General features: G+C 37.5%; 1 protein-coding gene across 1 annotated transcript in view; it reads left to right on the top strand.

The window, feature by feature from the left end:
* Positions 1 to 24691, top strand: part of PTPRZ1 (protein tyrosine phosphatase receptor type Z1) — a 214488-nt gene that overhangs the window by 92770 nt on the left and 97027 nt on the right. The window contains 4 exon segments of the mRNA XM_017856932.1: positions 14676 to 14855; positions 17873 to 18024; positions 21690 to 21785; positions 22307 to 22373. Coding sequence (XP_017712421.1) covers positions 14676 to 14855; positions 17873 to 18024; positions 21690 to 21785; positions 22307 to 22373 — 495 coding nt within the window.

The following is a 24691-nucleotide window of genomic DNA, read 5'->3' as shown; positions in this document are numbered from 1 at the left end:
TATTACCCAGGCAGGTCTTGAACTCCTGGGCTCAAGCAATCCTCCCGCCTCTGCCTCCCTGAGAGCTGGGATTATAGGTGTGAGCCACCGCGCCTGGCGACACTTGCATCTTAAACACCTTCAATAGCTTACTAGAAATTTTTAAAGCCCTTATTCTGGCATGCAAAGCCCCCAAATTTTTTCATTCATTCTTACAGCCCCTCCATTCACTGTCTTGCATTCCATGTCTGAGCACATAGAACCTCCTACTGTTCTCCCCTAACATCCATGCATTCTGTCTTCTGTACTGATGCTATTTTGTGTCTTCCTAGATGCCTTCAGCCATGAATTTCTTCCTTACCTTCAACTGGATACCTGTTTATTGAGACTTATTTCAAGTACCTTTTTATCTAGAAAGCCTTACTTGTCTAATATCCCATCTGGGTTAGGTACCTCTCTTTCATGTCCCTGGAATACCCTATGCATATTTCTGCTATTATATTCATTAGATTATCTTATAATTTACAATTTTTGTATCTTTGGTCATCACTAGAACATGAGTTCTTTGATGATGGCATTTTTATTGATCTTTGAATCTTATGTACCAGGTGTATGTTCTGTCTCACACTAGGCACATCATAAATATTTGATGAATTAGTAAACAAATGAACAAATAAAAGCTGCAATCAGTAGCGTTAAGTTTTGATGGGATCTGTGGGCAATATAAAATATAGAATTCCTAGCCGTGGCAGCAGATTTATTGCTATCATAATGGGTCCACAGCTTCTTTCTTGTTCCTTGAATGTGACCAGTAACAATGCATCTAGGAGACCTGATGCAAGAGTATTCTGTGATAAGTGTATACAGAAAGGAGGAACCAATGACTCAAATAGGAATCAAGCCAGAAGCTTCTGCCATATGGGCAGTGTGGGCTTCAACCAAAACAATGAAACAGTGCTGTGGTTCAGCAGAGGTCCTACCGTGAATAGAAGGATACCAGGTTGCCGCTGTGTCTCAGATTTCAACTCTGTGTTGTTGGCACTTTTACCAATGGCAGGAAACAGAGTCATAGTCATGCCCCATATCTATAATGAGTATGTGGATAATAAGCATTGAGTACAGACCTGATGGTAGTGTCACTGACAAGAGACTTGTGTTGTTTTCCATTGCACTGCTACTTCTGTGCTATGAGAACTTAGCTCATCAGCTATTGAAGAAGGGGAAAAGTTAATGACCACAAAAGGGCTTACAGTGACCCTAAGGCAACTTTCAGAGCTATTTTGCAAGAAGAGATTTTTATTTCCCAAACTAAGGGGCAATTTCCATCAGGGCTTTTTTTTTTTTTTTTTTTTTTTTTTTTTTGGTTCTGTATTTGCCATCTCATTGGTAATAACAAGACTGCAACAAAGAAAAGAAATCTCACTCTATTTCTCTCATCACTCCATAAATAGTTTGCCTGCCTTTCATTGAGGACAGTTGGTTAACACTGAGGGCAGCTAGTTAACAACAAGGGCTACAGAAAAGTCCTATAATTAATCAACCTGCATTGCCTTCAGTGTGAATCCTGAGTATTAAAATTCAGGGGGTGCAATTAGAATCAGGCAAATGTAAAGGTCATAACATTAGTCACAGTGTCACCTTGTCTCTGAGCCTTTTCTTTCTTCTGGAAGTGCTGTCTTATCATGGGGGTTAGAGCAACAAGAACTCTGTTGTTCCAGGAGTTTGTGAAATTTTATCTGCAATTTTTCCAATTTTAATTAAATATTTGATACCAGGCTACAGCAACAGAAACACTGCAGTGTTGGGTTTCAGCACTATGACTCTATCATCTTATAATTTAAAGTGAAAGATAGGAGGACTTTGTGGTTCTGACGGTTTGATAGCTTTTTAAAAATTACCTTCCTTTCCCCATACCAGATGAGAGATGGGGGTGGTGGGGAGAGAGCTTCAGCATTGTCTAGCCAGAACCTCCAGTTCTCTAGCTTTTTATACTTCCTACTCACATTCATCCTACTGATTTCCACTTAGGACTGCAACTACCCATCCTCTCTGCTTGTCCATCAGGAATATTGACTTTCCCAAACATTTTTTAAAATCGAAAAGTTAAACCAAAATATACACTTTTTTTTTTTTTAATGTTTATTTTTTCCAAGCCAAACTGTATCCACCTTTATTGAAGACACCTTCCATAAACAAGCATGGAATTTCAGTCAGGACATGGGCAGACAGTTATTAACAGTATATAACAACTTTCAAAAATCCTTCTCTACTGGACTACCAAAAATCAGAAAGCCACTATAAAACTCAATGAAGTCTTCATCTGATGCACTGAGCAGGGAAAGTTTCGAGTGAGGGTTGACATTTCACATTTAGCATGTGTTTAACAGCTTTTCACAACCAACCCTGACTTTCAGAAATGAAATGAAAATGGCAGAATTTATTTGAAGATTCACAATCTAGAAACATAACCACTGCTCTTTTGAGGCATGCTATCTCAGTGGCACCACTGGAAAGTCCAGATTGCCTGACACACGTAACCAGTTAATGGGGGTCAGGTCCCAACAGATGTCTGGGTTTAAGGGAGTTAAGTCTATGCTGAAAGGTGGAAAGGGAGAAGAGGACATAAGAACTAATTTGTTTTCCATACCACAAGGCTTTTGCACCAAGGTGGCTATGTGTGTCAAAGTCAGGAAATCTTTCCTCCTGGGAACCAAGAGGAAGTCTCTCAAAACTAGAAGGGAAAGGTGTTTTCTGCACATCAATCCAGATTCGGAGACATTCATTAGTGACGTATGCTCCTTCCCCTAAAAACAATAATGAAATGTTCTGTGTCCTAACAACACAGCTTAAAAAAAAAGTAAAATAAAATTCTGCATTTTATAAAACTTGATAAAAATATTTCAAACTGTACAGTCTCCAGTACACAGTTATCAAAAATGCACACACGGCCGGGCGCGGTGGCTGAAGCCTGTAATCCCAGCACTTTGGGAGGCCGAGAGGGNAAAAAAAAAAAAAAGCACACACTTCGCTTGGCATTTGCAGCACCTTCAGCTTTCTGTGTCTGGTCTCCATTTCTGCAGGGTTATTTCCCTTCTTGCCAGCATCAGCTTTTCCCTTTTTCCCTCTGAGTACCTTCTCTCCCTTCTTTGCAGGGCCTTTTTAGGCCTGGGCTCTGGCTTTGGAGGAGCAGGTTTAGCAGACAATCTCGCAGATCTTCTCTGTGGTTCATCCTTCACTTTGGCTGTATCTCCTTTCACATCCCCTTCAGCCTTTCTCTTGGGCATGGTGGTGACGATGGTGGCGGGACGTAGGTGCTGGGTACGGGATGTGGCTGAGCACAGGTTGCAGCATTGCATGAGCTTTGGTCTGTCCAGGGGTTGTTCTCACCACTGCTTCTTCCAATACACACTTTTAAAAGGTGCCCCTACAGGTTCATGGTCTCCTACATCAGGAGAGCCCTCAGTGCTTTCCCTCAGCCTAAATGTCCACGATTTTATTCTTCACTATTTCCTCAAGCCTATTCTCACACCTGCTCCTCCCTTGCAGTGAATGATACTGATACCAGTTTTTTTGAGAAAATAGGGAAAGGGATTGAAAAGATTTGTACTGTCTGCCTGCCCATTTACATATATTATCTGATTTAATTTGCACAGTCTGAGATATGGAGATTATTCTTTCTTTTACAGATAAGGTAACTGAGGCTCAGGTAAGTGGTGGTGCAGAGACTGAGCTCATGTTAGTTCAACTGCCAAACTTCTCCTCCAATGTGATGGGATGTAGCTATAAAACAGAAATACAGGGCATGAACATCAGATTTCTCACTCCCCTATTCTAAATATAGCTAAATCCATATGAATCCATATTCCATGCCTCTCTTGTGCTTCTTTCCTCCCTTAGGCTAATAATGCTCTATTCATGCTTTGTATTTTCTCTTTTGGGATATTTGATCATCAACTTTCCATAACTTCAAACTCTTTCTTTTAATAATTCTTTCCTCTCAATATATACACATACTTATGTTTCCCTCTGTCTTAAGGAAAAATCCATTTCTCATCCTTGCATCTGTCTTTGTGTGCCACCTTATCATTCTTCTTTCGTTCACAGCAAACTTTTTTTAAAAAGTACTTTAATTCTACCGGTTCCCTCTAATTCACTCTGTAGTCTGAATTGCAAGTCCATCGTGTCACTGAAATTGATTTATTCTATGAATATAGGGTTTGGAGTTGGGAAATAACCAAATTCAAACTCACTCTTCACTCATGACGCTTGGGCGGTCTCTCTGTTGTGTGTGACACCCACTTTGAGATACTCATTGTTGAAACCATGTTTCTATGACTTTTATGGTACTGTTTTCTCCTAGGTTTGCAATTCCTTTTCAGGCCACTCATTCTTAAGTCCATTTGGTGACCCTCCTCCCCTTTATGCTGCCTAAATGTTAATGCTCTCCACCTTCTTATCATTGAACCTCTTCTTGCTTGTCAACTTTGATTGAAGTATTTCACCCACATCTGTGGTTATAAATGTATGCTATCTGTATGCTAATACTCCCCAGACCAGTGCCTCCCAGACCCATATTTTTTTGTTGTTTAATGAACTTCCATTGAAATTTCCAAGTCTGTAGGTTCAAAACAAAATTCAATGTCTTTCTATTCATATTCTCTACCAACATGACTGGTACCATGATACACTCAGGTATGTCCCCGTTGGGGTTTTAGATGTCGTCCTTTGCCCTTCTCCCTTCCTCACTCCCAAATAAGAATCCTGTCAAACATTCCTAACCTTCAAAATGACATCTTTTGTTGTTGTTGTTGTTTTTGACACAGTCTCACTCTGTTAGCCCAGGCTGGAGTGCAGTGGCACAATCTTAGCTCACTGCAACCTCCGCCTCCCAGGTTCAAGCGATTCTTCTGTTTCAGCCTCCCAAGTAGCTGGGATTACAGGCACGCACCACCAGCCCCAATAATTTTTGTATCTTTAGTAGATACAGGGTTTTGCTATGTTGACCAGGCTGGTCTTGAACTCCAGACCTCAGGTGATCCACTGGTCTCAGCCTCCCAAAGTGCTGGGATTGCAGGTGTGAGCCATCTTGCCCAGCTGACATCTTATTTATTGTCCTCAATTCTATTGTATTTATTTGTACTTCCATAATTTCTTGCTTTAACTAAAATTTTCTTTATTTCTCTGTAAGTTTTGTTTCATTTTCTGATTAAAGCAGTAAGTTAGTTATCAACCATTATGATAATTATATTTATTCTGTTTATGGATTTAATTTAGGCCCACCACAGATTATAAGGTCTTGATTACTTATCCTCAATGTAATGGTATTTTACTACATCGGTGTCCTTTGGTCTTTTTCTCGTCTTGTGTTTTTTATTTTTTTCCCCTGTGGTCTCCAAAAAAACATTTCAGTTTATTGCACTATAGAGCAGTAGTTTTTGTTGTTATGTTTTGTTGGGTTTTTGTTTGTTTTAGATGTTTTTTTCAACTTGCAAAGGTCCTAAAATTTTAAACAGGAACTTTGCAAACAGTTTCTGATCTATTTCTCTGCCTATTTGTGTTGGACTTTAGTTAATGATTTTCTTAAATAACATAATGCTAAAAGGAATTTGTGCTAGAATTTTCCTAAATAAATTAATAACTACCTTCTCTGACATGTAACCCCCTGCCAATTGTATGTATCAGCCAGACTTGCAAAGATTTTTTGCTGTCCTGATGTGATTGTCCCATTAGTCCATAAAACAAAGGAAAATGTAGTTTGATGAAACAGATTCTCATTCTGAAATTGTTTGCATTTGATCTGCCTTTATTTCAGCTTTAATAGCAGCTATAATCAACATTGGGCAACTGCTTTGCTGTTTCTAGCTGCAGAAACCTCTGGCGAAAAACACAAAGAGGCACACTAATTTGTGCATGGAAACACATCCTCATTCTTATTTTCAACATGAGAAGTTGTCACAGACATCCCTGTTCCTTTGCTTTGAGTTGGTTTATGTGATGGCATTTATCATTAAGACATATAATCTCTTAGTGATTGTTATTCAGTAACTTTTGGTTTTAGTTTCTTATCTTTGAGGAAGTCTCTTTTTTCAAGCAGCTAACTCTTGCGTCTAAAAAGTGTCTTCTTAAGTATATCATCTTTCCATTTTGCTGGAATTCTATATTTTATGCTACTTATCATTGAAAAAATACTGAATTACTTCATTTTTGCATTTTATTAAACTAAAATTTGAATCCAAGTCACTCACCACTGATAGCTTTATACTATTTAAATAACTTTTTAATTTTGGTGTTTGGTATGTTTGTTAGCATGTAGAAAGCAAGCCCAAGGTAATTTATAAAGCTGTGACTTACAGTGTATGGAGCACTAAGTAGAGTTTATTCAGGACAACTGGTGTTAGATGCTATGAAGATTACTGTAGTCTTCACTTCAATATTACACTTATTTTGCCTTTTCATAATATTTTTATATGTGAATATGTAGAGACACAAACTTTTTTTTGAGATGGTGTCTTCCTCTGTCACCCAGGCTGGGGTATAGTGGCACGATCTTGGCTCACTGCAACCTCCGCCTCCCAGGTTCCAGTGATTCTCCTGCCTCAGCCTCCTGATTAGATGTGATTATGGGTGTGCACCAACACACCTGGCTAATGTTTTTGTAATTTTAGTACAGATGGGGTTTCACTATGTTGGCCAGGCTGGTCTTGAACTCCGGATCTCAGGTGATCTGCCCATCTTGGCCTCCCAAAGTGCTGGGATTACAGGTGTGAGCCACCCACGCCCGGCCGAGGCACAAACATTTTCTTACTTCAAAACCTGACGACACAAGAAATTCATTAAGAATAAAAGTAATATATATTTTTTCTTAACAATATCTTGATCTTTAAAGAATAAGTTCTATGTATACTGTTATTAAAATCTTATTAAATAATAGCAATTTATAGGAACCTTTAAAAGAAATCAATATTGAGATTTTTATTACATATCTATTAATTTTTGGTGGATCTCTGCTGAATACCTTATAAAAATTATAATTATTTTTCCATTAATTTGATATTTGAAGGTAAGACTCAACAAGAACAATGCAAAATGAGAGAAAATAAGAGGGAAAATTAATTTTTTTCTTTGACTTTTATTTCATCTGCATAATTTACTCAGTTTTCCTTCAAATATTCAAAACCTGCACTGGTATTTTTTTTCTGACACATTTCCCCTGTTAGACTTTAGTTTTTCTTAGTTCATATTCTTGTGTTAATGGCTGGTGGAGTAATGTTTCCTCACACAGAATGTTTTTTAAGGTGTGTTTCCATCTAGAACACTAATTGGTGAAATATCTATAGCACATGAACATCGAAGGGTGCTAACTACAGTTATCTCACGGAAGCATTTTTTTTTTCATTCAGCAAATGTTGATTTCATTCTTTTATTTTATATTTATTTATTTATTTATTTTTGAGACGGAGTCTCGCTCTGTCGCCTGGGCTGGAGTGCAGTGGCCAGATCTCAGCTCACTGCAAGCTCCGCCGCCCGGGTTTAGGCCATTCTCCTGCCTCAGCCTCCCGAGTAGCTGGGACTACAGGCGCCCGCCACCTCGCCCGGCTAGTTTTTTGTATGTTTTTTAGTAGAGACGGGGTTTCACCGTGTTAACCAGGATGGTCTTCCCCTGACCTCGTGATCCGCCCATCTCGGCCTCCCAAAGTGCTGGGATTACAGGCTTGAGCCACCGCGCCCGGCCCTGATTTCATTCTTAAGTGCCAGGCTCTAAGAAAGGTACTGAAACATTTTCTTCCATTAAAGAAACATAAATAAGAGACAGACATATTGTAGTTTAAATAAGTACATTGATGCTATAAAAATCAAATTAAGACAAATAGGAGATGTGTATGAAAATAGTCATTACGCAGCCTCTCCCTTCCTGCCTATCCTGCGTTCCTACCTGCTTAATTTCTGTGATGAGACGTCTATGAGCTTCTTCCTCTTCCAAAGCCTCCCTGCCTCTCACTGGTCTCCCCAGGCACAGTGATCATAGTCTGCCTTTCCATCTCCCTCTGTAGAATACCGCTGCATTCACTCTGCTCATTTGACTAAGCTGGCCTGCTCACTGCTCTCAGCATTGCCTGAACTTTTCTGCCACCATGAGTTTGCTCAGGCTTGTCAGCAAGATATGTTCTTGGTTTCTCCTCTGGCCTGTCATAATTCTGTCCATCCTTCAAGGCCTGCATTAGTGTGCTTTTGTTATCCATGTTTATTTTCCTTCATTGCGTCTACTCCTTTTAAGCATTTGTCTATTTATTTAACAGACCCCCACCCTTCCGGAATGTAATAATAAACACACAGGCAAGGTAACAAACTTGAACTCATGCGTATCCCCTGCGGAGCCTAGAATTGCTTTCCATTCCGCTTGGAATAGAGGATGCATACGTATGCAAATATTAAATGCATTCATTTGATGCACAAAGACTATTTCACAAGCATGTAATTTCTTTCTAGCATATGCCAGACTCAGAGTTTGGCAATGGTGTATAGATGAAATCGGCAAGTTAACAGACAAAATACAGTATGTTAAGTGCTTCAATGGAGGTAAGCATGGGAAATTTATAGGAGTGTTCTTTATTCAGGTAAGTTAATGAGTGGATGAAAGCATGGATAAATACCTAAATGAATAACTTAGGTTAATTCTCTGGAGCTCCTATTTAGTATTCTGCTGTCCTCCTTATGGGTTAATCAACCTGATAATCTGCTGCAACTACAGTCAGTGTCCTAATTTCTTCCTTCACAATAGTTCCTAATAACACTCAGGTGGATACAATATAGTGAATTCTGTATACCTGCTTTCTCAGATGCATCATCCTGGCCTTTAACCACTATATGAACTGATGTCTCCAGATGCCACATTAAACATATTAATTTGGGAATTGAAAAAAATAATATTTAAGGCCAGACGCAGTGGTTCACACCTGTAATCTCAGCATTTGGGAGGCTGAAGTGGGAGGATCACAAGGTCAGGAGTTCAAGATCAGCCTGGCCAACATGGTAAAACCTCGTTTCTACTAAAAATACAAAAAGTTAGCTGGGTGTGGTGGCACGTGCCTGTAATCCCAGCTACTCGGGAAGCTGAGACAGGGGAATCACTTGAACCCAGGAGGCAGAGGTTGCAGTGAGCAGAGATTGCACCACTGTACTTCAGCCTGGGCAACAGAGAGAGGCTCTGTCCCAAAATAATAGTAATAATAATAATGATAATAACAATAATGTTTAAGAAAAAGATTAGTCTAATGTTTCATTATTAAAGACAGATAAAATGTAGTTAATGGTTCTTTTGTCTTTGTTTTATTCCTGTGCACAATTTTTTTTTAAGATGGAGTCTCGCTGTGTCGCCCAGGCTGGAGTGCAATGGCACAATCTTGGCTCACTGCAACCTCCACTTCTCAGGTTCAAGCAATGCTTCTGACTCAGCCTCCTGAGTAGCTGGGACTACAGGCACGCACCACCATACCCAGTTGATTTTTGTATTTTTTAGTAGAGATGGGGTTTCACCATATTGGCCAGACTGGTCTCGAACTCCTGACCTCTTGATCCGCCCAACTTGTCCTCCCAAAGAGCTGGGATTACAGGTGTGAGTCACTGCACTCGGCCCCTGTGCACAAGTTTAACACTTCCTTAGTTGATTTTCTTTGGTTTTCTACTCATGGTGATTTGAAACAGTCTCCCTTTTAGAGTGCTTTGCATGAAGAATTTCAAGTTCTTATTTTTTTCAACTTCTGTTTATTTATCTGTTTGTTGATTTTTCCACTAAAAAAAGCATTTTTTAAATTTGGCCTCTTTTATTTTGCTTTTTAATCATGAAAATTAAGAAAGGATCTTGAGCCCGCAGTGTACAAAGTACTATTGTTGATAGCTGAAGTGATACCTCAGTTCTTTCTTCTTGGTTTAAAATAGTTTAAACAAGAGCTACACAGCAAAGGAGGTGTAGCATAGAGTAATTTATTACAATGGATAAAGATATTTTGAAAGTTAGGTGCAGAATAGACAGTATACCCTGAGAGAGAAAGAATTCAGGAAAGGCTGTTCATAAGGGTGAGACAGCAAAAAATGGCACTAGGGAGACACCCTTTTGGGGAGTTTTAGGTGGGGACACAGCCAAACAATATCATACACCCATGCCAGTCTTTTTTTCCTCAGTGCTGGGATGTTGAAATAATGAATAAAGCATAAGACTCCCTTTTTGGGAGTTTTAAAAGATGATTCATAAAGAGGTGGGAAGAGGTGTTACTAGTAAGCATGTTCTGGGTGGTCTTCTGGGTGCACATGTGCAGTAACTGTACATGCTTGTTCATATGTTGCATGTCTCATTAGCATCTTAAAACTCCACCCAGGGGTGTGGTTTTTACTTTTATAATGAGCATAGGGTCAGTTTGGGGACAGGTAAAATTAAAATGTGCATGCTCTCTGGAAGGGAAAGGCCCTACTGAAGAAAGCTTTGTTTGAATGAGCTCAATTACAATGCAAATGCTGAGGTTTACTGTGCTGACTGTATGATCACCATGGTTGCCTCATCCCAAGAACATGGTCACTTCCTTGACTGCCTGTCCTGCCTCATTATGATCTAGTAGGTGATTTAAATTTGGTCTACACTCAATGTAATCATTCCATGCACTTTAAACATAATCTAGTTACCTAGTGTCATTGTGCTATATGTTATCCTAACCTCATATAGTTCAGACTTCAGGTCTCTCTGATACCCAGCCACAGAAGTTTAGTAGGGACTACTCAACTAATTTATCATGTAACAATCAAATAAGACATATGGTTGAGTAAAGAAATGCTTATTTTATTGATCAAATTTTTTTGGTTCTTTTTTCATTTTCATGCCATATGTTTGATCCTTATGAGCTCAAACTCATAAAACAAAAGTCTACCACTTGTTGTTGGTTTGATTCAGTTATTCAACAAATGTTTAATGAACACTATAAGTTTGTTCTCAGGCTGCTATAAGGACATACCTGAGACTGGGTAATTTATAAAGGAAAGAGGTTTAATTGACTCACAATTCCACAGGGCTGTGGAGGCCTCAGGAAACTTACAATCATGGCAAAAAGGGAGGCAAACACGTCTTTCTTCACAAGACAGCAGGAGAGAGAAGAATGAGAGTCAAGTGAAGGGGGAAGCCCCTTATAAAACCATAAGATCTCATGAGAACTAACTCACTGTCATGAGAACAGGATGGGGGAAACCGCTCCAATGATTCAATTATCTCCACGTGGTCCCTCCCATATCATGTGGGGATTAGGGGGACTACAATTCAAGATGAGATTTGGGTGGGGACACAATCAAACCATATCAAACACCAACTATGTGCTAGTCTTTTTTTTCTGAGGTACTGGGATGTAGAAACAATGAATAAGCATAATTAATATGTTAAAATAAGAAAAATGAAGTAGGGAGAGGGCATGGAGAGTTATCAAGGGAGGAAGTATACTATTTAACAGGGTAGTTCAGAGAAAGTCTCTCCAGTAGATACTTTTGAGGAGAGATTTGATTGAAGTTAGAAAGCAAGTCATTTAAGCCTTACAGACATCTGTGGGGAATATTCCAGGAACAGGTGACAGCCAGTGTCAATCTTTTGCATGCTCGAGGGACAGAATGGAAGCCACTGTGGCTGGAGCAGAGTGATCAAAGCAGAATGATAGAGAACTGGAGCAGAGAGGACATGAGTGGGGACATCATATAGGATCTGTTGGCCATCACAAGGAGTTCATGTTTTATTTTGAGTAAGTTGAAATGGCATTGGAGCCAAGGAGTAATGTGATCTGACATATATTTTTAAAGCGTACTTTAGTTACTGAGTTGAATTGTTTTTCTTTTGCTGCATAACAAATTACTACAAATTTACCACCATATAACACTGTGTATGTATTATCACACAGTTTCTGTGGGTCAGGAGCTGAGGAGGAAGGGATGCTTAGCTGGCTTTTCTGCTTAGGGTCTCAGAAATCTGAAATTAAGGTGTCTCATTTGAATCTGGGGGTCTTCTTCCAAGTTCACTTAGGTTGTTGGCAGAATTCACTTCCTGGAGGTTGTAGGACTGAAGTCCTTGGTTTTTGTTGTTGTTGTTTGTTTGTTTTGTCACTGGTTGGGTGTTTTTTGTTTTTGTGATTATAAGCCTGGTTACGCTCTCAGCTCCCAGAGGCAGGTCTCAGTTCTTAGGCACGTGCCCCCTCACAACCTGGTAGGTCACTTCTCCAAAACTAGCAAGGAAATCTCCCACGTTTTGAATCTTTCTCCAGTTTGCCGGAATGGAGCTTTCTATAACATAATGTAATCAATCACAGCAGTGATCCACCACCGTCTTTGCCATCAAATTTAACTTAATCAAGGAAGTGACCTCTCTCCCTTTGTATTCATAAGTACTGCTCATGCCCAATTGCAGGGAATTGTACAGGATGATTACACTGTAGGGTGGAAATTTTGGGAGCCAAGTCATAATTCCACTTACTACATAAGTGGTACTATTACAGAATTGTGGAAGGAGCAAGAGAAGATTCTGAAAACCAGATAGAAGGCACTACTGGAGTCTAAGCCAGTGCTTCCCCAAGTTTAATGTGTATATCAATATCCTAGGCATTTTCTTAAAATGTAGATTCAGACTTCATAAGGCTATAGTAGTGGCCTTAATCTCACAACAATCTCCTAGGTGATGGTGATATTGCTTGCAGGGTGGCAAGGTACAGGCAAATGATGACAGTGACTTGGGTTAGGGTGGTAACAGTAGAGATAATAAGTGGTCTGATTAGGGAAATATTTTGAAGGCAGACCCTAAAGGGCTTGCTGAAGGAGAAACAAAGGCATCAGGGTAACTTCTCACTTCAGGGGATGTCAGAGACTGTGGGGAAGAGAGCTTATTTCAGAGCAGAAAAGAGTTCCTTCAGTTTGTGATATGCTAAGTATAAGAAGCCTTTTAGGTTCCCAGTAGAGAGAATCACAAAATGTGATGGAAAATAGCAGGTTTATACATCATATTCAGTGTTATTGAAGATTTAAAATTTTATGTTTCTGTGCACCACAACTATGTAACTCTTTCTAAGTGTGCTTAGAATTTATTATATTGTATTAAAAATGTGAGCAATGAAGAGGACATAATTGATTTGTGCTGCAGATTCTCTTTCATTCTCTTGCATTGACATTAGTAAAATAAGCAGTGTTTTCTTGTCCCTATGCCAGAGTTCCCTACAGTGAAATAAACGTCATTACTCAAATCATTAAAACTATTCCTAGAATCCAAAATACACATCACTGTGCATATTTAAAACACAATGTATTCAAACACTCTCTAGGTATAGATCTAGACTTTAAGATGATTTTCAGTACCTATTGGTTCTGGTAGATGCCTCACTATGAGATGTATTACCAGATTTTCCGTGACTCTATAGACGGCTTCATGGTGTGACTAATTTTTATTTATTTTCTGGGCAAAATTATGCAATGTTATTTTCATCACATTGTGAGAGGTAGCCATTAGATAGAGCTTGCATAAAAGTTAGTTCTCACTGACTCACTTATCACAAAAGAAGACAGTGTAGACTAGGATTGTATCAAAGATAAATTTACTTATAATTCCCTAAACCTCAATCATGTAAAATCTTGGCCTTACCCATTCTCATTTTCAGAAAGAAAAACATTCAGAAGAATATAAGTTGAAAACTACACTGCCACTCCTTTCTTCCTTGTGATGGCCATGGACATGCTAGCGTTTGACCAGAGACTTGGATTCTCAACATTTCCAATATTTTAAAAGAACTTTAAGTAGAACATACCTGTGCTTAGCACTGCTTGGGTGCTAAGTTAACATGCAGTGAAATAAGATTATGGCAGGTGGTTCATGGTTTCAGGTGGGGGTGAAATAAAGGTAACAAAGGGCAGTGTGGGTTTAGAGGACACTTCATACTGTGGAACGTGTGAAAATTCAGCTTATTGTAAGCAAAAACCTTTATAGAAATCCCTGTTTTCCTTTTCTTATTGTTAAACAATAAAATGTGCTAGGCTTTATGACCAGAGGAAAATGGGAAGGAGATATTTCATTGATAGCCTGATGATTATATTTTTATAAATAAGATCCTAAACAGATGGAAATTAAACCAAATCATTCAAAGACAGAGGGTGACAGTAGATCTGAAGGTGGCTACTTTTATGGAGAGTGTTGAGAAAGTCAGAACTTTACTCCTATATCTGGACTCCTTTCAGTCTGGAACCCTGGGCTAGGACTAACAACCTTACAGGACAATTAGGCTTTTTGTTGATTCGAAAGAATTGTGATGACTGGACAAACCAATTGTTGAACCCAGAACTTGTCACATTACGAGAGGTGGCCACTAGATCAAGCTTGCATAAAAGTTAGTTCTCATTGACTCCCTTATCACAAAAAGAAGATGTTGTAGACTAAAGTTGTACCAAACTCTGGTTGTTGTCCTATAAACTTGTTTTTTTTATAGTGGCGTGGTTGTTCTATAGACCTTTTACAGTGTTTCATGTTGAAATCCAGACTCCAAATCTAGGCATAAGTATTTTATGCATTAGTTCAAAGATGTCAAACATTTTCTACTATTGTATCTATTTTTATATAATGTATTAACTATAATATAAAGTTTAACTTTTGCATGGTGATTTAAGAAACTAAGTTTCTTACTCTTTCTTTTCCCTAGGTGCACTGAATCAAAAAAATTGGGGAAAGAAATATCCAACATGTAATAGTCCAAAACAATCTCCTATCAATATTGATGAAGATCTTACACAAGTAAATGTGAATCTTAAGAAACTTAAATTTCAAGGTTGGGATAAAACATCGTTGGAAAACACATTCATTCATAACACTGGGAAAACAGGTAAAATATTTGCATTCTCTTTGCCTTTAATATATTTTCCAGACCTGGAGTATGTTTAGACTAGTTTCATCTCATTTTCCTTTGAATAATGTACTATGAACTAGATAGAAGTTATATGTAGAAGAAACCAAATGGAGCAGAGAAAATGGGAAATTTAGACAGTATTTTGACAATTTGTACAAAAAAATAAAATGACCAATGTCATCATGTCATGTTTTCCTACAATGTAACAATAATGATGCAGTCTCTAGAAGATATGATAATGTGGTTTACAACTAATATAATTTAGTCAATTACTTAGTCAATCAGGATTTCTTTTTCTTGAGCATTATAGTTTGATCTTTTCTGCGTAGCCTCATGTTATAGTCAGTATTTGGATATGAAAAAAGCAATTGACTGTAATTGAAATATAAGAAAATAAATTCCTAGCTCTTCTATATAGAAGGTTTAAAGTTGTATCCCATCCTTAGGAAGCCCTCTCTAAGTGCCTTTTACTGAGACTATCTTAAAAAAAAAAAGCAAAATATTAATACATTAAAATTTAAATACAAATTCTAATAAGCTATACATATATAAATAATTTCCAAAAGTGACACCTTTTCCTTTTGATATTCTAGTTTTAAAAAAATTATATTTTGGGAAATTATGTAAAGGCATGTACACGTAAGACAAAGATTAGAAAAATATTCAAAATTATAATAGTAGCTGTATGAGGGTAAGCTTTATCATTAGTGAATTTTTAAAATATTTTCTATATTTAGGTAATGTAATTATTTGCATGTAATAGTTTAATTTCAAAACTCAAGAGAGTAGTAGCCAGGCACTGTGGCTCATGCCTGTGATCACAGTACTTTGGGAGGCCGAAGCGGGCAGATCACTTGAGGTCAAGAGTTCCAGACTAGCCTGGCCAATATGGCGAAAACCCATCTCTACTAAAAATACAAAAATTAGCTGGGTGTGGTGGCACACTCCTGTAATTCCAGATACTCAGGAGGCTGAGACACAAGAATCACTAATAATACAAAAATTAGCTGGGTGTGGTGGCACACTGCTGTAATTCCAGATACTCAGGAGGCTGGACAAAACAATCACTTGAACTCTAGAGGTGGAGGCCGCAGTGAGCCAAGATCATGCTACCGTGCTTCAGCCTAGGCAACGGAGTGACCCATCCTATCCAAAAAAATCAAAGCAAAACAAATGAAAAAACGAACTCATGCCAGGTGCAGTGGCTCACACCTGTAATCCCAGCATTTTGGGAGGGCGAGGCAGATGGATCAACTGAGGTCAGGAATTCAAGACCAGCTTAGTCAACACGGCAAAACCACATCTCTACTAAAAATAAAAAAATTAGCTGGGCATGGTGGTGCATGCCTGTAATCCCAGCTACTCGGGAGGCTGAAGCAGGAGAATTGCTTGAACCCAGGAGTCAGAGATTGAGTGAGCTGAGATTGCACCACTGCACTCCGGCCTGGGCAACAAGAGAGAAACTCTGTCTCCAAAAAAAAAAAAATCATGAAAGTAGAGATTTTTCTACATCAGTGCCTGATACGTAATAAACACTAAGTATTTCTTGAATGAATAATTTTTAAAATTATTATGTTACACGTAATAATTACCTAAAAGTATATTGTCCCAAATCTTGACATTTTTATTTTCAGTTTTGAAGGGTGTTACAAAGTAGTAGGGCATGGAACCTCTGCTTTATTATATATTGTAAGCCAAAATCTTTGTAGAAATCCCTGTTTTGCTTTTCTTATTGTTAAACAATAAAATGTGCTAGGCTTTATAACCAGAGAAAAATGGGAAGGATAGCCTGATGGTTATGTTTTTATAAATAAGATCCCAAACAGATGGAAATTAAACCAAATCATTCAATGACAGAGGGTGACAGTAGGTCTGAAGGCAGCTATTTTTATGGAGAGTGTTGAGGGTTTTATTTTTCTTAGGGGAGAGTGGTTATTAGATCATTGAGCTAATAGAGCTACATTACTTGAGTTCACCACTGGCTCTTGAAATGACAGTGGGGAACCTTTGAGCAACCTGCTTAGCCTTTCTGTGGCTCAATTTCCTTATCTGTAAAATAAGGATTATATAGTATCTACTTCCCAAGGTTGTCGGAAGATCAAGTGAATAATACATGTAAAGTAATTAGTATAGTCCATGGTACATTGTAAGTGGTATGTAAATGTTGGCTGTTACTGTTATTATGCTTGTTATTATTATTAGTGGGAGTTTGTATCCCTAGCTCACTGACCAATATGTTGTATTCAGTCCCTGATGCCAACAGTGATTTCTCCCTAATGGAACAGAGACTATTTAAACTTTGTTGAGAGACATCAAAATCTTTCACTGGGCTCTCAAGAGAACTCTCCAGAAGACTGTTAAAATATAGTCAGATAATATCTGCTGTGGAACTCATACAGGGGAGTTTAAGCTTTTGCCACTCAGGGTTCAAACATGATATGGCCAAAACTCCTCCATAAGAGTGAGTTTCCTGCCTTTCCTGCTATAGCCAGGGACCCAGGTTCTGGAGCTTGCTGATGAAGCCTGGGTGATAAATGGAGGGATAAGCAGCAGCCTGATAAGGAGTAGAAATGGGCTGAAAATAGGAAGGTGGCAACACTCCAAGGAGAAGACTTTTTTTTTCTTTTAACCCTTCTGTTCCTTCCCACTTTGCTCTGTCTTCTTATTACCATCTGACATCTTAGGGAAGCAGAGCTTTCAAGGAGCAGCTATCTTAGGACACCAAACAAACAGAGCAGGTGGACTGACTGTCTTCTGCCCTTGAAGTCATACACTAGTCAGTATCTTCAGCTTAGTTTGCATTTGTGGCAATAAGATATATTAAGTATATTGTACAGACCTACAAAGTTTGGCTTCCAAATTGGCAACTTCATATTTTGTAAATTTATCAAATAAATGATTTTTCTTAATGTACCTTAAGTAGATGGAAATTTAGTTGAAATTTAAAATTTTGATTTTCAGAAGCTTAGGTGCAATTGTATTTCTTTTTTCAGTGGAAATTAATCTCACTAATGACTACCGTGTCAGCGGAGGAGTTTCAGAAATGGTGTTTAAAGCAAGCAAGATAACTTTTCACTGGGGAAAATGCAATATGTCATCTGATGGATCAGAGCATAGTTTAGAAGGACAAAAATTTCCACTTGAGGTAAGTCAGGAGATCTGCTGTTTACTATTTTATTTTCTAAATAATTGATGTTTTTATTTAGCATATAATTTGATTAATTTTAAAATCCAATATTATAATTTATAAAGTGATATTTTTATTACTTGATTAATATACTGGACTAAGCTCAATGAATATAAGACTTATCTTTGATTTACCACTTTGTGGTAACAACCCAAAGTGCCACACAAATAGGTAATCCAGTAAATGCTTGAGAGAGATTAATGGACTGTGAAATATGGGAAGTTTTTCATTATAAGGCATTACTGGATGAGTAATCCTTCGTGAATTTAAAGCTTTTTGATATGAGAGAGGAGAAAAAAATTTCAGCGTTTAATAATTGGCCAAATAAATAGGATTATTATGTGAAAAAAATGAGTGGGTAAGTAAAGTTGTTTTCTTACATGGTCTAGAGATTAGTCAAATTGGGGTAGACTTTCTGGGAAGGGCAGTTTGCTTTTTGTTGTATTTACTTTTTAGGTGTTGATGTTATTTTATTTTTTATTTATTTAGTTTCTATTTTACTATTTTCATTTTATTTTACTAAAAATAAGAATTTTAATGATTACACTCAATAACTCCAATCTTTTAAGATTTAAAGCCATTTTAGTCCCTAAAAATTAAAAAACTTGCTGTATAAATTTATTTAATATTGAAAATTTATTTATAATATAATATTGAAACAAAGGGTAATGATTATTTAAATACATTATGATGGATATTATAGATTTCACAAAATCATGTTTTGAATGATGTATTTACACAAAAAAAGTTCATCATAAGGTATTAATGGTTTTAAAAGAAACATGTTAAATGGTATAACCACTATCATTTATCCAATTTTTTAATACATGAAAATTAATTAAATATTGACTGAGAGTGGAGTCTGAGTCAAATGGACTAGGTTTGAATCTTGGCTCCACCATTTGGTTATTGGTTACACGACATAACAATGTATAAATTATTTAACTTACCAATGCTTCCATTTTTTTTCTGTGAAATTGACATAGTAGCTGCACCTGCCTTATAACATTATTATGGAAATTAAATGAAGGATTGACTTATTACTCATAAAAGTAATTGAGGGGCCAGGCACGGTGGCTCACGCCTGTAATCCCAGCACTTCGAGAGGCCAAGATGGGCAGATGGCTTGAGGTCAGGAGTTCCAGACCAGCCTGGCCAACATGGTGAAATACCACTTCTACTAAAAATACAAAAGTTAGCTGGACGTGGTATCACTCGTGTGTAATTTCACCTACTCAGGAGGCTGAGGCATAGGAATCACTTGAACTCAGGAAGCAGAGGTTGCAGTGAGCCAAGATCACACCACTGCACTCCAGAGGGTGATGGAGTGAGACTCTGTCTCAAAAAAAAAAAAAAAGTAATTGATGGAATTCAAGAAAATGTTAATAATGATTTTCTTTGGGTGATGGCATTATAGGTACCTCTTATTTTCTCCTTTAAAGTCCCCATATTTTCTAAAATACCTAGTATGAAACTATTCATTTTATAATTCAAAACAGTTTTATTAATAATAAAAATAAGATAGGGTGATTACCTCTTAAAAGACTAAAACCTTTTAAAAAAGGTGGATATCTACATTCACATTTACAACTTATAATCTGGATTTTTTTCTTTATTCAATATTTTTAAAGTAAAGCACATTTATCAAATTCAATTTGTCAGAGTAATCAAAGTCAATTCATTAAACAACATATCACTTCTGAGAGTTTAGCTTACTCACAATATTACCTATTTAAATCAAAGATGAAAATCAAGAAAAATTCTATCAACAAGAGCCCTGAGCAATCAAAATACATGGTACAGAATCCATGCACTAAACCTAATAAAGTTATTTTAATGCAAAAGCCTCTCAAATTGTCTCGCAGAGGTTTTTTGTTTTTTGTTTTTTGTTTTTTTGAGACAGAGTCTCGCCCTGTTGCCCAGGCTGGAGTGCAATGGTGTGATCTCGGCTCTCTGCAACCTCCGCCTCCTGGGTTCAAGCTACTCTCCTGCCTCAGCCTCTCAAGTAGCTGGGATTATAGGTGCACGCCACCACACCTAGATAATTTTTTGTATCTTTAGTAGAGACGGAGTTTCACCACGTTGGCCAGGCTGGTCTTGAATTCCTGACCTCGTGATCCACCTACCTCAGTCTCCCAAAGTGCTGGCATTACAGGCGTCAGCCACCGTGCCTAGTCTTGTTTGTTGTTTTAAAACACTCTATGTAATTGTGTAAGCAGGAAATCCAAGGATCATCCCTGGCTTACTCCTTATTTCTTATCTCCTACATCTCACAATCAAATCTTCTCAATTTACCAGTCATGGTGGCTCAAACCTGTCATCCCAGCACTTTAGGAGGCTGAGGCTGGAGGATCACTTAAGCCCAGGAGTTTGAGACTAGTCTGGGCAACATAGTGAGACCCCATTTCTACAAAAAATAAGAGAAAATAGCTGAACACGGTGGCATGCACCTGTCGTCCCAATTACTCCAGAGGCTGAGGTAGGAGGATCACTTGAGCCCACGAGGTCAACGCTGCAATGAGCCATGATCATGCCACTGCATTCCAGTCTGAGTGACAGAGTGAGACCCCCTCTCAAACAAACAAACAAACAAACAAAGCCTTATCAATTATTCTCCTAAATACCATATGGGAGGTCAGAAAAAAGTTTGCTTACTTGGATTATTAAATTAATAATTATTAAGTTTTAAATTGTATTTCTTTCAATTTCCCGTGCTTGTCGTACTGTCTTGCCTAATAGGCCTTTCCCATGTGGTACTTCTGACTTGAACACATGCCCTTCTATTCTGCCTTTCACCTGGCTAAAACCTGCTCATTCTTGTAGGGTCAGTTTAGAAATCCTGTCTCTGAAAAGGTTTTGGTGACTCACCCAAAGCAGGAGCCACTGCCATCCTCTGTTGCACAACCTCAATTTCTCTCGTCAGAGCACTAACTACGCTTTACAGTCTCAGAGGCTTCCTCCTCTTACCTTAGTTCTACTTCTATCCAGCCTGAGACACCTGATTTCCAAGCCCAGACAGGAGAAGCACCAAATTATATAGAGGCTGTTACAGAGAGATACATATATGGACGGAAACAGAAATTAACAAGGCGTAGCCTCACAGCTGGAGAGAAGAATCAAAATATGAAACTTAAAACTTTTTTGGTATTTTTTAGGTAGAAGCTGAGAGTCCTTGAGAGCTTCAATATTAATAGATCACAATATGGTAATATCAAAGAATGGTAACTCTGGACTCTCAAGAAAGGCATGCACGCTTGAGAAAGAGAGAAATTTATATTTAAAATAATTCAATAAAGCAGTTAAAGTAACATATGATTATTTATTTCATGTAATTGCTTTAATAAATTTTACTGCACAGTCCCCTGGTAATCTCAAAATGGTCATTTTGGTGTTAGATATGTCTAACTTTCTATTCCCCTCCTTATCAAAGGATGGTAAATGATAGTAAATGTAGGTGTATACATGTAATTTATAAAATATTTTGGAAATATGTAGAATGTAGAATCACACAATTTATAGAACTTTTCAAATAGAACTTATTGAATTGCTTGTTTTATTAAGTCTCTTTGCTGATTTTTATGAAGTCTTTGTGTATCATAAAACTATCATTGTTACGTTTATAGATGCAAATCTACTGCTTTGATGCGGACCGATTTTCAAGTTTTGAGGAAGCAGTTAAAGGAAAAGGGAAGTTAAGAGCTTTATCCATTTTGTTTGAGGTAATAATTATACACACATTTTACACTAATGTAATTCCTTTTTAAGTCACATTAAATATCGATGTGAAATATCAAGACATAATTTCTAACAAAGAGAGGAGCTCACAAGTAAAATTAAAACTGGTGGTCATTTTCAAAAAAAGATGACCCTTGCCTGGTATTTTTAAAAGGAGACTCTTGTGTTTGTTAATTGGGTGAATCTTTTCCAGCTGGGGCAACGTGTTCTATAAGTACACAAATTTGCTAATTTGTACATACAAAGCATCATATTAATAATTATGTATTATTATCAGTAACTATGAATCATAACATTTTAAAATTTACTTTCTTAGTGAAATATGTAAGTTGTCTGGTTTTTGTTTGCTTTATTTTTTTTCACCTAGCTATAAAAAAACCTGTTTTGGGAACTTACTATTTTTTAATGCACATATTTAAAATGGAATTCATTAATCTTCACATTTTTATTGAATAGTTATCCAAATGTTTTATTCTATTTTTAGAATGTGATTCTTCTTTAACAGGTTGGGACAGAAGAAAATTTGGATTTCAAAGCGATTATTGATGGAGTCGAGAGTGTTAGTCGTTTTGGTAAGCTACTTGAGGAAATATCTTTCTTCAAGATTCTGCTTTGGATGGATATGAATGTTGACAATATGACGACAATCACTTGTTCCAAAAGGTAGAAAGTAGTACATTTTTAAAGAGGAGCAATCTCTCACTTTTCGCACTTGATAATATATACGTTTCTCACCAAATAAATAACAATTTATCAGAAAAATTTGTTACATCAAAAGCATGAAACATTAATGTAAGTAGGAAATTGAAATTTTTAAAATTTATTCTTGAAAATAATCTAATTATATCATGCATTTAAAGTCTATTTATCTATTATGTCTCTGCATCATACATCCCTTAAAGACTAATTCCTAATCTGAAACCAGCTAATTTTATAAATATCATATTTTAAAGTAGAAAAGGAATTGTTACTCAAGTTAAAATTTATTCCCTGGTAGTTTCCTTGATAAATCCTTTGCTTTATCAACATGAGGAGATGAGATTTTTGGAAGAAGGTCAGCACTTACATAGAAGAAGATGCAATATGCTTTGACATTGTTCTGCCTGCTATCTCATGGATCTTGTAATTTGTCACAACAAATGCTTTTAACAGCATGGGCAGTGGACTGTAAGCCTGTTAATATTACTATTTTATTTTTATTAAGCACTCACACACAGAATCTTAATGCTGCCCTGAGTTACCAATAAAATGAGGATTATTCCTCTCTGGGAAGCTGCAAAATTTGAAATCAGAAACAAAACTCATGAAGATCCTTTTCTTGAAAGCAGAAGCCTGGCCTAGGATTGATTGATCGTTGTCAATTACAGTGAGGGTCTGAATTGACCCAACTTTTCAGAAGTCAGGAATATGTGAACTCCTGTAGTGTAGCTTTTTTTTTTTTTGGAAGACTCAATCAAACGCAAGATGAAGCTGTTATCTCCCTCCATTGACCCAGATTGCAAAATTCAACACTGAATGTCATAAGTCAAATTTAATTTTCCCCTCCTCGAGTCATAAAGTGGATTCTATCCAGACTGAGATAAAGCAAATTGTTTGAATTCCTATACTTAAAAAAATGTATAATATATGAATTCTGAATGTTCCAGACCTTGCACCAGCCTGTAGGGACAATGAAAGAGGTGTTAACACTGAGTTGTTAACCCTGACTTGTGTAACTATGGGAACTTTGAGGCTTTCTCTTAAGGCCTCTTTACTTTCCCAGGGTACTTTACTTTTGTGGGTGCCTTGGAAGGCACTCATATGAGCTTGAGAATAAACTTGCTTGTGTTCTTTAAAGTTTCCTTTCTAATACCTAGTGTCTGAAAGCCATTCAGGAAGATATTTTGTCAGATACACTATGACTACATATTATCTCTCTCTGAGAATATGGATTCCCTAACAGCATTATTCTGCCTATATTCTGCCTCTTAATTTGAAAACAGAACAGTTCTTGGATTAGCTGAGGACAGATTCTAGTCCTTTACCCTCTCTCTGTCTACCTCACTTGTATTAGTCCATTTTCACATTGCTAAAGCGATACTACTTGAGAGTAAGTGATTTGTAAGAGAAAGAGATTGAATTGACTCACAGTTCTGTGTGGATGAAGAGGCCTCAGGAATCTTACAATCATGGTGGAAAGCAAAGGGTAAGCAAGGAATGTGTCACATGGCAGCAGGAGAGAGAGAATGAGAGTGCGAGCAAAGGAGAAACTGCGAAACACTTATGAAGCCATCAAATCTCGTGAGAACTCACTCACTGTCATGAGAACAGTATGGGGGAAACTGCCCCCATGATCCAATCACTTCCCACTTGGTCCCTCCTCAACACATGGGGATTACAATTTGGATTACAATTCAAGATGAGATTTGGGCAGGGACACAGAGCTAAACCACATCACCACTATTTGTGCACCAACTTCCTAATTTACCAAAAACTAAAATCCTTCATGCCTATCAACTCATTCATCTGGATACTTAGTATTTCAATATACTCAGCAAGGACAACGATCCAAACCAAATAAGTAAAGTCTTTCTAAAGTCAAACGTTTCCATTTTGAGAGTTCTTGAATTAAATCCAGTCTTATTTCTGACTCTAGAAAATCCCCTACTGCCCAATAAACTGAAGGCTTACCCATATTGGCCTTCAGGCTTTGCTGCTGGCAACCTTGAGGATCAAAGGTGGGACTTGTCTTTAGGCAGTGACTCTGGAACCACAGCTACACCCCCAAATTTGGCCCTGTATTCACCATATAATGTAAGTTATTTAAAAAAAAAAAAACCCCTTTTCTTTCTTTCTTTCTTTTTTTTTTTTTTTTTTGAGACTGAGTCTCACTCTGTCGCCCGGGCTGGAG

The sequence above is a fragment of the Rhinopithecus bieti genome, unplaced genomic scaffold (genome assembly GCF_001698545.2).
Source record: "Rhinopithecus bieti isolate Rb0 unplaced genomic scaffold, ASM169854v2 scaffold_42380, whole genome shotgun sequence".
NCBI lineage: Eukaryota > Metazoa > Chordata > Mammalia > Primates > Cercopithecidae > Rhinopithecus > Rhinopithecus bieti.
This window is presented reverse-complemented; position numbering and strand designations above follow the sequence as displayed.